This window comes from Oncorhynchus keta, chromosome 21 (genome assembly GCF_023373465.1).
Source record: "Oncorhynchus keta strain PuntledgeMale-10-30-2019 chromosome 21, Oket_V2, whole genome shotgun sequence".
Taxonomy (NCBI): Eukaryota; Metazoa; Chordata; class Actinopteri; order Salmoniformes; family Salmonidae; genus Oncorhynchus; species Oncorhynchus keta.
In genome coordinates, this window is record NC_068441.1 from 31,895,994 (window position 1) to 31,908,763 (window position 12,770).

General features: G+C 41.5%; 1 protein-coding gene and 1 long non-coding RNA gene across 3 annotated transcripts in view; both read right to left on the bottom strand.

The window, feature by feature from the left end:
• LOC118400469 (sodium- and chloride-dependent GABA transporter 2-like) overlaps positions 1 to 12,499 on the bottom strand; it is a 36,835-nt gene extending 24,336 nt beyond the window's left edge. The window contains exons 1-5 of the mRNA XM_035797374.2: positions 12,399 to 12,499; positions 12,185 to 12,288; positions 11,410 to 11,606; positions 6,739 to 6,873; positions 3,292 to 3,432 (exon numbers count right to left, since the gene is read on the bottom strand). Coding sequence (XP_035653267.1) covers positions 3,292 to 3,432; positions 6,739 to 6,873; positions 11,410 to 11,606; positions 12,185 to 12,276 — 565 coding nt within the window. The 5' untranslated portion in view covers positions 12,277 to 12,288; positions 12,399 to 12,499. The remainder of the gene's footprint in view (positions 1 to 3,291; positions 3,433 to 6,738; positions 6,874 to 11,409; positions 11,607 to 12,184; positions 12,289 to 12,398) is intronic.
• On the bottom strand, positions 124 to 740 carry LOC127910337 (uncharacterized). Of its 2 annotated transcripts, XR_008074419.1 has the most exons (4): positions 640 to 740; positions 439 to 572; positions 305 to 371; positions 124 to 238 (listed from the first exon to the last, which is right to left on the bottom strand). It is a non-coding gene; the product is annotated as an uncharacterized LOC127910337 (long non-coding RNA). The 2 variants fall into 2 exon arrangements; XR_008074420.1 differs by lacking the exon at positions 305 to 371.
• Positions 12,500 to 12,770: the final 271 nt, after the last annotated feature.

Sequence of the window (12,770 nt, forward strand, 5' to 3'; positions counted from 1 at the left end):
GTCAGGGGAACATAGCAGGGGTGAAACTTAAGTGCACCTCCCTATAATTCAAGGTTGCTGCGTTCACGTCAGGGGAACATAGCAGGGGTGAAACTTAAGTGCACCTCCCTATAATTCAAGGTTGCTGCGTTCACGTCAGGGGAACATAGCAGGGGTGAAACTTAAGTGCACCTCCCTATAATTCAAGGTTGCTGCGTTCACGTCAGGGGAACATAGCAGGGGTGAAACTTAAGTGCACCTCCCTATAATTCAAGGTTGCTGCGTTCACGTCAGGGGAACATAGCAGGGTGAAACTTAAGTGCACCTCCCTATAATTCAAGGTTGCTGCGTTCACGTCAGGGGAACATAGCAGGGGTGAAACTTAAGTGCACCTCCCTATAATTCAAGGTTGCTGCGTTCACGTCAGGGGAACATAGCAGGTGTGAAACTTAAGTGCACCTCCCTATAATTCAAGGTTGCTGCGTTCACGTCAGGGGAACATAGCAGGGGTGAAACTTAAGTGCACCTCCCTATAATTCAAGGTTGCTGCGTTCACGTCAGGGGAACATAGCAGGGGTGAAACTTAAGTGCACCTCCCTATAATTCAAGGTTGCTGCGTTCACGTCAAGGGAACATAGCAGGGGTGAAACTTAAGTGCACCTCCCTATAATTCAAGGTTGCTGCGTTCACGTCAGGGGAACATAGCAGGGGTGAAACTTAAGTGCACCTCCCTATAATTCAAGGTTGCTGCGTTCACGTCAGGGGAACATAGCAGGGGTGAAACTTTGGTGTTACTCCATACGATATGACATGTGGCTCTGTTCATGCCAGGGGAATGGAGCAGGAGTTAATGACTTTGTTGAAACTCCACATGACATGATTATTGCATTTCCATTTTGGTTTTTGTGTGTGGTGTACTTGCATTCAGTAGCATCTATGAATCACATGATTATGCATAGTATTGACGTAAAACAGAAGAACTAAGGATACCAATGTGAGATTCTCTCTGGTGTTTACAGAACAACAAGTGCTGTGAGATTAGGATATCAGGATTCAAGGATGCTGTGAGATTAGGATATCAGGACATGCTTAGACAAAGCAATTATAATAGTAGAATGAAGGATAGCAATACATAAGAAAATGAATGGCTGCAGCATTGCTGTTATAATGAGAACATGATGTATGGAATACTAAACATAAATTTAGGAAAGTGTGTATTCCTATTTTAAATGTATGTAGTTATATCCTTGTGCTGTACTTATATTTTCATATTAATATCATATTTATACTGTTCCTCAGAAGTGACTACACCTCATCAATTTAAAACTATTTTTACCAGAAATGTGAGATTTTAACCTTTCTTGCAGTGTGCAGCATTACTTGTTTATGGTCCCCGTGATGAATAATTACTTTCGGGGATTACGTGGATTAGATTACATGTAGTTACATTTAAGAGGTTTTAAAGTCAATCCCTGCTACAACTAGGTTCTGAAGTTTTACCTGTTTACCATCAAGGAAAAACTCTGGACCCAAGGGGAATAAAACTTTGCCCCCACTTCTGGGACCTGTGGCCACCTCTGCTTAAAAATATAAATACCAAATTATTTACCCTCCAGAATATGTCTCCCCACCAAGTTGAGTTGATAACCCATAGCATTCAAAGTCAAGAGTCAAAAGTTTAATATGGCAGCGGCAGCAATATCGGCGGCCATCTTAGTTCACACCAGTATGTCAGATTAACTCAATCGCCAATTTCTCAGCCTCTCAGTATCAGAGAAACACAAAACTTTGAATGGTTAACAGACAAAGGTTTATGACAAGTTTTTGTGATTGATATTGATCAAAAATAACTTAAAACATGAAAAGCATACATCAGATTTGACTATAAAGGTGTGAAAAGGTTAATAAAATAAAAATGTGTTACTGCTTGACAGACAGTCTCTTCGCAATCATTACCAATTTGGAGTTGGCACTTTTAAGTATATAAACATGTTGCCACTTTTAAGGCTCGGACACACCAATAGCTTGTGCCAACCGATAGTACTTAGCACCTCTGAACAGAGTGCCGGATGTAATTTGCAAAGTGAATGCAAACCGATTCCTCATATAGAATCGTACAAAAATGTTGGCAGCCAGACATCCATCAGCAGGTGTTGTTATTCCCTATGTAATTAACTTATTTGCTGTGTAATAATGTTATTAACTATTAATACATGTTTTATTAACTGTTACATGTTATTACTTGTGTTATCACCTGTTATTACCTGTCATTGCTTGCGTAATTGACCTATTGTATATGTCAATATGCATATAATTGTAACTGCTATTGCCCATGTTACAAACTGTTATTACCTGTGTTATTGACTGTTATTATCCATGTTGCTGTTATTACCTGTGTTATTGACTGTTATTATCCATGTTGCTGTTATTACCTGTGTTATTGACTGTTATTATCCATGTTACTGTTATTACCTGTGTTATTGACTGTTATTATCCATGTTACTGTTATTACCTGTGTTATTGACTGTTATTATCCATGTTACTGTTATTACCTGTGTTATTGACTGTTATTATCCATGTTGCTGTTATTACCTGTGTTATTGACTGTTATTACCCATGTTACTGTTATTACCTGTGTTATTGACTGTTATTATCCATGTTGCTGTTATTACCTGTGTTATTGACTGTTATTATCCATGTTACTGTTATTAACTGTGTTATTGACTGTTATTATCCATGTTACTGTTATTACCTGTGTTATTGACTGTTATTACCCATGTTACTGTTATTACCTGTGTTATTGACTGTTATTATCCATGTTGCTGTTATTACCTGTGTTATTGACTGTTATTACCCATGTTGCTGTTATTACCTGTGTTATTGACTGTTATTACCCATGTTACTGTTATTACCTGTGTTATTGACTGTTATTACCCATGTTACTGTTATTACCTGTGTTATTGACTGTTATTACCCATGTTGCTGTTATTACCTGTGTTATTGACTGTTATTATCCATGTTGCTGTTATTACCTGTGTTATTGACTGTTATTACCCATGTTACTGTTATTACCTGTATTATTGACTGTTATTACCTATGTTACTGTTATTACCTGTGTTATTGACTGTTATTACCCATGTTACTGTTATTACCTGTGTTATTGACTGTTATTATCCATGTTACTGTTATTACCTGTGTTATTGACTGTTATTACCCATGTTGCTGTTATTACCTGTGTTATTGACTGTTATTATCCATGTTGCTGTTATTACCTGTGTTATTGACTGTTATTACCCATGTTACTGTTATTACCTGTATTCCAGGGGTTTCTGCAGCTGGCCCATGGCACCTCGGCACTGAAGGAGGAGAACAAGTAGAAGAAGGCCCAGGCCTGGATGATGATGTATGACACTGCAGCATACGCAATGACCACCTGGGTGGCATACCCAATCCCTGGGGATAAACAAAACTAATGTAAATCTAAGTGCACTTAAATATAAATGTAAATGTACACAGTTTCCTGTTTGCAGGTTTTGTGTTTTCCATCCTGATGAGGTTGGCTTTGAGGGGATGTTGTTACGGCCGTGTATATCCCCCCGCAAGCCGATACCACGACGGCCCTCAAGGAACTTCACTGGACTTTATGCAAACTGGAAACAAAATATCCTCAAGTTGCAATTATTGTAGCTGGGGATTTTAACAAAGCAAAGTTGAGGAAAAGGCTGCCTAAATTCAATCAACATATCGACTGTAGTACTCGCGCTGCTAAATCACTAGACCACTGTTACACCAACTTCCGGGATGCATACAAGGCCCTCTCCCGCCCTCCATTTGGCAAATCTGACCCCGACTCCATTTTGCTCCACCTTTGCTATAGGCAGAAACTCAAACAGGAAGTACATGTGCTAAGGACTATTCAACGCTGGTCTGACCAACCGAAATCCACTCTTCAAGATGGTTTTGGACTGGTATATGTTCCGGGTAGCTTCTGAGAATAATATTGACAAATATACTGAAACGGTGACTGAGTTTATCAGGAAGTGTATAGGAGATGTTGTACCCACTGTGACTATTAAAATCTACCCTAACCAGAAACCGTGGATAGATGGCAGCACTCGCGCTAAACTGAAAGTGCGAACCACCACATTTAACCATGGCAAGGTGACTGGGAATACGGCAGAATAGAAACAGAGTAGTTATTCCCTCCGCAAGGCATTCAAACAGTTAAAATGTCAGTATAGAGACAAAGTGGAGTCTCAAGTCAATGGCTCAGACACAAGATATATGTGGCAGGGTCTACAGACAATCACAAACTATAAAAGGAAAAACTGCCACGTCGCGGATACTGACATCTTGCTTCCGGACAAGCTGAACACCTTCTTTGCCTGTTTTGAGGATAACACAGAGCCACTGACGCGGCGCACTACCAAGGACTGTGGGCTCTCCTCTGTGGCCGACGTGCGGCCCAGATGGCATCCCTAGCCGAGTCCTCAAAGCATGCGCAAACCAGCTGGCTGGTGTGTTTATGGACATATTCAATCTCTCCCTATCCCAGTCTGCTGTCCCCACATGCTTCAAGATGGCCACCACTGTTCCTGTACCCAAGAAAGCAAAGGTAACTGAACTAAATGTCTACCGCCCCGAAGCACTCACTTCTGTCATCATGAAGTGCTTTGAGAGACTAGTCAAGGATCATATCACCTCTACCTTACCTGTCACCCTAGACCAACTTCAATTTGCTTACGGTCCCAATAGTTCCACAGACGATGCAATCGATATCACACTGCACACTGCCCTAACCCATCTGGACAAGAGGAATACCTATGTAAGAATGCTGTTCATTGACTATAGCTCAGCATTCATCGACATAGTACCCTCCAAGCTCATCATAATGCTTGAGGCCCTGTGTCTGAATCACGCCCTATGCAATTGGGTCCTGGACTTGCTGACGGGCCGCCCCCAGGTGCTGAAGGTAGGGAACAACACCTCCACTTTACAGATCCTCAACACTGGGGCCCCACAAGGGTGCATGATCAGCCCCCTCCTGTACTCCCTGTTCACTCATGATTGCGTGGCCAAACACGCCGCCAACTCAATCGTCAAGTAGTAGGGTTGACTACCAACAACAACAAGACAGCTTACAGGGAGGAATTGAGGGCTCTGTGGTGCAAGGAAAATAACATTTTTTAAATATAGGTTTCAAAATTATTGGAGGTGCCAATAATTTTGGAGGTGACTGTATGTACAGTGGGGCAAAAACGTATTTAGTCAGCCACCAATTGTGCAAGTTTGCCCACTTAAAAAGATGAGAGGCCTGTAATTTTCATCATAGGTACACTTCAACTATGACAAAATGAGAAAAAAAAATCCATAAAATCACATTGTAGGATTTCTTATGAATGTATTTGCAAATTATGATGGAAAATAAGTATTTGGTCAATAACAAAAGTTTCTCAATACTTTGTTATATACCCTTTGTTGGCAATGACAGAGGTCAAACGTTTTCTGTAAGTCTTCACAAGGTTTTCACACACTGTTGCTGGTATTTTGGCCCATTCGTCCATGCAGATCTCCTCTAGAGCAGTGATGTTTTGGGGCTGTTGCTGGGCAACATGGACTTTCAACTCCCTCCAAAGATTTTCTATGGGGTTGAGATCTGGAGACTGGCTAGGCCACTCCAGGACCTTGAAATGCTTCTTACGAAGCCACTCTTTCGTTGCCCGGGTGGTGTGTTTGGGATCATTGTCATGCTGAAAGACCCAGCCATGTTTCATCTTCAATGCCCTTGCTGATGTTACTTTGGTCCCAGCTCACTGCAGGTCATTCACTAGGTCCCCCTGTGTGGTTCTGGGATTTTTACTCACTGTTCTTGTGATCATTTTGACCCCACGGGGTGAGATCTTGCGTGGAGCCCCAGATCGAGGGAGATTATCAGTGGTCTTATATCTCTTCCATTTCCTAATAATTGGCTCCCACAGTTGATTTCTTCAAACCAAGCTGCTTACCTATTGCAGATGCAGTCTTCCCAGCCTGGTGCAGGTCTACAATTTTGTTTCTGGTGTCCTTTGACAGCTCTTTGGTCTTGGCCATAGTGGAGTTTGGAGTGTGACTGTTTGAGGTTGTGGACAGGTGTCTTTTATACTGATAACAAGTTCAAACAGGTGCCATTAATACAGGTAACAAGTGGAGGACAGAGGAGCCTCTTAAAGAAAAAGTTACAGGTCTGTTAGAGCCAGAAATCTTGCTTGTTTGTAGGTGACCAAATACGTATTTTCCACCATAATTTGCAAATAAATTCATAAAAATGTGATTTTCAGGATTTTTTTTCTCATTTGTCTGTCATAGTTGAAGTGTAACTATGATGAAAATTACAGGCCTCTCTCATCTTTTTAAGTGGGAGAACTTGCACAATTGGTGGCTGACTAAATACGTTTTTGCCCCACTGTATTGTGTGGGATACTTCCCTTTGGCATCACCTGCTATTTACAAAACACAATCCATCAGCACAGCACAGTACATACTGTACTATGAGGGTCCCTAAAATAAAATGTTCTTGCAGCTATAAATATCCTACCATTATTTCCCTCTCTCACACACACACACACACACACACACACACACACACACACACACACACACACACACACACACACACACACACACACACACACACACACACACACACACACACACACACACACACACACACACACACACACATACACACTCTATATGAAATTCTATTGTTGCAGTAGTAACCTTCAAAGAGAGGGCAGAAGTGTCTCCAGCAGGTGATGCAGCCCTGCGAGGTGTACTGTCCCATGGCTGTCTCCAGGAGGAACATGGGGATCCCACAGGAGAGCAGGAACAGAACATAGGGAATCAGGAATGCACCTATGAGGAAGGTTACAAAGTGTTGTTATGCCTAACTTGATCCACATGCCGAGTGGAGGATGCCCTTCATGCCAACCTCATAAAATGTTAATCACATGGTCTAGACCAGCAGATCCCAAACTGTGGGGCCTAGGGGGCGCATGTTTTTTTTTAAGGAACTCAGTCTGGCTTTCAACTTACTCCTGAAAGATGTAATAGTAGAATGCACAAATTTCAAATTTGAGTAGTGTATAATTAGCTATGGTCCTTTAGCTAGGTTTTTTAGCCCATTGATTTTCTTGTAATGTTTGAGTCACTCAAATATCACATGAACACACATAAGACAATGCAAAATGTGAACAATTGCAGGAAATTTGCTTTAATAAACTCTGACCCCCTCTGGTGGCATTTGTTAAATGACACATAATATTGAATACTACCCTCATTAAGTACATTTCAGTCTCCAACTATAAGTCCTACAAACACATGCTTACTACAGTTAAAAAGGTAAGAACTGTGGGATTCAGATGAAGGTGGGGGGGGTTCCCGAAAAGAGATTTGAGCGGTTTGTTATGAGATAAAATATGTCACCAATTACTGTTCCAAAGTATTTTTTGTTGTTGTTGGAAAATGACATTTCAAATCTTTTACCTAATGGTGGCGCTGTAAACACGGACATATTTCCGTTGGAACACAGCCATTTTAAAACCAATCCAATCCAATTTTATTGGTCACATACACGTGTTTAGCAGATGTTATTAGCGAAATACTTCTGCTCTAGCTCCGACAGTGCAGTAATATCTAACAAGTAATATCTAACAACAAAAAAACATATACCCAATACACACAATAAGTAAAGCAATGGAATTAAGAATATATAAATATATGGACAAGCAATGTCAGAGCGGCATAGACTAAGATACAGTAGAATAGTATAGAATAAAGTATATACATATGAGATGAGTAATGCAAGATTATTATTATTATTAGATTAAACATTATTAAAGTGACATTAAGCTGTTTTTCAGTCTCTCAGTCCCAGCTTTGACGCACCTGTACTGACCTCGCCTTCTGGATGATAACTCAGTGAACAGGCAGTGGCTCGGGTGGTTGTTGTCCTTAATTAACTTTTTGGCCTTCCTGTGACATTGGGTGCTGGCTGTAGGTGTCCTGCAGGGCAGGTAGTTTGCACCCGTTGATGCGTTGGGCAGACCGCATCACCCTCTGGAGAGCCCTGCGGTTGCGGGCGGTGCAGTTTCCGTATACAGCCCGACACAGCCCGACAGGATGCTCTCAATTGTGTATCTGTAAAAGTTTGTGAGGGTTTTAGGTGACAAGCCACATTTCTTCAGCCTCCTGTGGTTGCAGAGGTGCTGTTTGCGCAGAGATTGAATATGTCCATAAACACACCAGCCAGCTGGTTTGCGCATGCCATCTGGGCTGCAGCCTTGCGAGGGTTAACACGTTTAAATGTCTTACTCATGTTGGCCATGGAGAAGGAGATCCCAGAGTCCTTGTTAGCGGGCTACGTCAGTGACTCTGTGTTATCCTCAAAGTGGGCAAAGAAGGTGTTTAGCTTGTCCGGAAGCAAGACGTCGGTGTCCGCGACGTGGCTGGTTTTCCTTTTGTAGTCCGTGATTGTCTGTAGACCCTGTCACATACGTCTCATGTCTGAGCACGTGATTTGAGACTCCAATTTGTCTCTATAATGACGTTTTGCCTGTTTGATTTCCTTGCGGAGGAAATAACTACTCGGTTTCTATTCTGCCATATTCCCAGTCACCTTGCCATGGTTAAATGCGGTGGTTCGCACTTTCATCCTGAAAGTTGGAGTAATAGTGGTCGAGTGATTTAATAGCGTGAGTACTACAATCAATATGTTGATCGAATTTAGGCAGCCTTTTACTCAAATTTGCTTTGTTAAAATCCCCAGCTAAAATAAATGCAACTTCAGAATATATTGTTTCCAGTTTGCATAAAGTCCAGTGAAGTTCCTTGAGGGCCGTCGTGGTATCGGCTAGAGGGGGGATATACACAGCCATGACTATTACAGAAGAAAATTATCTTGGGAGATAATACAGTCTGCATTTGATTGTGAGATATTCTAGGTGAACAAAAGGACTTGAGTTCCTGTATGTTATCACAATTACACCATGAGTCGTTAATCACGAAACACCCCTGCCCTTCTTCTTCCCGGAGAGATATTTATTCCTGTCGGCGCGATGAACTGAGAATCCAGATGGCTAGACCGATTCAGACAGTATATCCCGAGAGAGCCATGTTTCCGTGAAACAGAGTACAGTATGTTACAATCCCTGATGTCTCTCTGGAAAGCAACCCTTGACCTGAGCTCGTCAATTTTATTATCCATGAACATGTTATTTATGAACATTAGCAAGTAATATACTTGGCAGCGGTGGGTGGTGTGCGCGCCTCCTAAATCGGACTAGAAGACCACTCCGATTACCGGCGTTGATTTGGGTCGGCCTCTGGAATCAGTTCAATTGCCCTGGGTGATACGAACAAAGGATCCGCTTTGAGAAAGTCGTATTCCTGGTCGTAATGTTGGTAGTGCTGGTGAGTTACCGCCGCTCTGAGATCCAATAGGATATTTTAAACATGCAGGGCTTGTGCAATGTGCCATACCTGTAACGGCGTTCGTCCGTAGAAAGAGAGTCGGACCAAAATGCGGCATGGTGGTTACTCATGTTCTTTAATGAAAGTGAACGAGACATGAAATAACTTATAATATATACAAAACAACAAACGAAACGCGAAAACCTTTACAGCCTATCTTGTGATAACAAACACAGAGACAGGAACAATCACCCACAAAACACACAGTGAAACCTAGGCTACCTAAATATGGTTCCCAATCAGAGACAACGAGAATCACCTGACTCTGATTGAGAACCGCCTCAGGCAGCCAAGCCTATGCAAGACACCCCTACTCAGCCGCAATCCCAATGCCTATGAAACCCCAATACGAAACACAACAAAATAAACCAATGTCACACCCTGGCCTGACCAAATAGATAAAGAAAACACAAAATACTAAGACCAAGGCGTGACAATACCTTCATTTTTTGTCTACATATGAGGAGAAAGCTGAAGTCTCTACCTACCCACTGATATAAATATATGCTGGGTCCGACGGGAATAATCTGGTGGGAAGTGAGCTGGCAACCAGAGGGTTGCTGGTATCAATTCTTTCATGCCATTGTCTGCCGTTGTGCCCTTGAGCTATGCACCCCACACAATTTTCAGAGGGGTTGGGTTAAAAGCGGAAGTTAGTAAAGACCTTGTGTGCAATAAAGTGATCTTCATACTTGTTTCCCCTTTTACTGTTCACACCCCACACCTATTTAATGCATTCAATGTAGGTATCGGTATCAAACATTTCCTATCAAGCCCTACCAGAGGAGATCAAATGTTGCTTCAATTTCACAAGCTATATACATTTTACAAGCTCAGGTAACACAAGGTACCCTTAATCCTTAACCTACCATTTCCTCGCCCCCATGGAAATCATATTAACATAATACAAAAATCCCTATCAAAATCCGTCAGTTCAAGCTAGAGATATGTTTTTTTTTGCATGGGCTGCGTCTCAATCCATCACATCCGCAGATATCATCCTTCCAGTGAAAAAGTGGCAGAACTGGAGCAGTGTTTGTCAGACCATGAGACTTCCCGAAAATTGGTATTTTCACAAAAACATTTAAAGATGAGACTCTCACGAACTTGATGGTTTTCTCCATTTTGCTCTAGGACGCCCACAAGCCACAAGATTTGTCTGAAGGTCCCTGGTACCAGTATTAAACATTTATGGAATTATATATGGAGATATTGTAGTTTAATGCCTAAAATAAGGAGATAAATACATGTAAAAAACAATTCTAATAGTTTCCTGGTCTTTCTTATATCTCTCAGATATAAGACAGACACTTCAGAACAAACTTCCTTTAGATTTTTGGGGGGGGATATCTGTTGTTCCATGTAGTGAATCCGTTATTCAATGGGTTTCTATTGGCTAATAGCAGTAATGGCAAATTCAATGTTTCCTCCATTTTTGTACATCATTTTTATACTTTAAGGGGTCTTAAAATTCCAAATCAAATAGCTAAATGATCTTTAGTATGACCATCTTAAAACAATTCCATATGTTAGATTAGAACCCCCGTTCCCCCGGCTTAGACAGGGCTTAGACGCTATAGGGTTAAAGGGTTTCCAAGACATTTAATCATTACTTAAATAATATGTAGTTTATAAACAGTTATAACTCCCTTAAAAGGTACCTTAATGTAAAGTGTCACCAACTACCCCCACTAAGATCATAATAATAAACCTGTGGGGAAAGACAGTACAGTACCTTACAACCATATCAAGTCAAATATGAATTAAGATAAACATAAATAATAAGAATAGCAAGGTTATTCTTTCCCATGGTGTTGACATGGCAATCAAGTTCACTTAGTCCATGACCCTAGTGTAAATGCAGTAGCAGTGTTCAGACAAAGTGTGCAGTTGTCTCGAGCGTGCGGTAGCGTCCCTTACCTCCTCCATTTTTGTAACACAGATATGGGAACCTCCACAAGTTCCCCAGCCCCACCAAGGTGCCTGCCACGGCCAAGAGGAACTCTAGCTTGTTGGCCCACTGGCCACGGTCTAGCAGCAACTGGCTCTTCTTTTGGCCCTTCACCAGACTGATGTCCTGGGCAGGCAGGTTATGACTGTGATCCTTTGGGAAATTTCTAGTCATGGTCACCAGCACACAGCAGTCTTTGGGTTAATAAAATTATACCGAAACCTTGTTTATTTAGGTGTTTGTTAAAAATCATAAAGACAAGCACCAAATTTGATAAATGTTCTCATTGCTTAATTTCCAATTAAATAGCCTATTACGCACTCTGTGCGTTCTGAACCTAATCACTCACTCTGTACTTTCTGAACCTAGTGAACCACAACACCCCACCTCTTTAAAGTGATTTGGTGCCAATAGGCGTTCCGTCATCTGCAAGGAGTTGGGCATAGATAATGCTGTATCTTCAGGTTGCGCACAGAGATACCTTTGTCCCGTGGTATTCTCACAAGTGTCTGAGGAAGTTCTAATTTTGCATCCATTGTTCTCCCAGTGTGTAACAGCCTAAAACTACTAACTTACTACCAGTAGTAAGCTTCATTAATTTGCCCACGTAGGATTACCAACAGTGGACTTTTTTCTCACTTTCAGGTTTAAATGTATGGCTATATGGCACAATTAACTGACAATACTAAACCATTTGGATACTGTAGAGTGAAATATGCAGAACAAACATAATAACGTACTTACCCCTCCATTACCATTGTCTCCTCCCCCATCCTCGCAGTGGTCTGGGTCTGTGCTGTAACGGCAGACTGATCAGTATTCCCCTCAGACAGCATGCTCCTAAGCTGCTGCATACCCAGAACAAAGCAGAGATGTCATGAGTAGCCTAGACAACAAACTAGTCAAACAATTCATTTTTAGTAACTACCCTTCACAACTTTCATCATAATCTTCATACATTGCCTTGAGAATAGGGTGATGGAGGAGGCTGAAAAAAGTATAGCACAAATAAACGGATAGCCAGTCAGGCCTGTTGTATGAGCTTGTTATTGTGGTAAGAGCTGCTACAGAGGAAAACAACACAGAATAATTTCCTGGGAGTACTTTTCCACTGGGACCGAGCTGTTGGGGTCATTGAGATTGGCAAAGTCGCTAACAACTAAACCAGATAAGCTGAGCTGTCTCTGGTATGTCAGAGCTGGTCATTAGGCTTTGGTTATTTGGTAATCGGGAAATGCTGATCATGGACCACTTATTATGTTGTTATTTAAACATATTTAGTCAACAATCCCTTCTCTCCCTATTATATCTTTGTAAAACAAGAAACTTA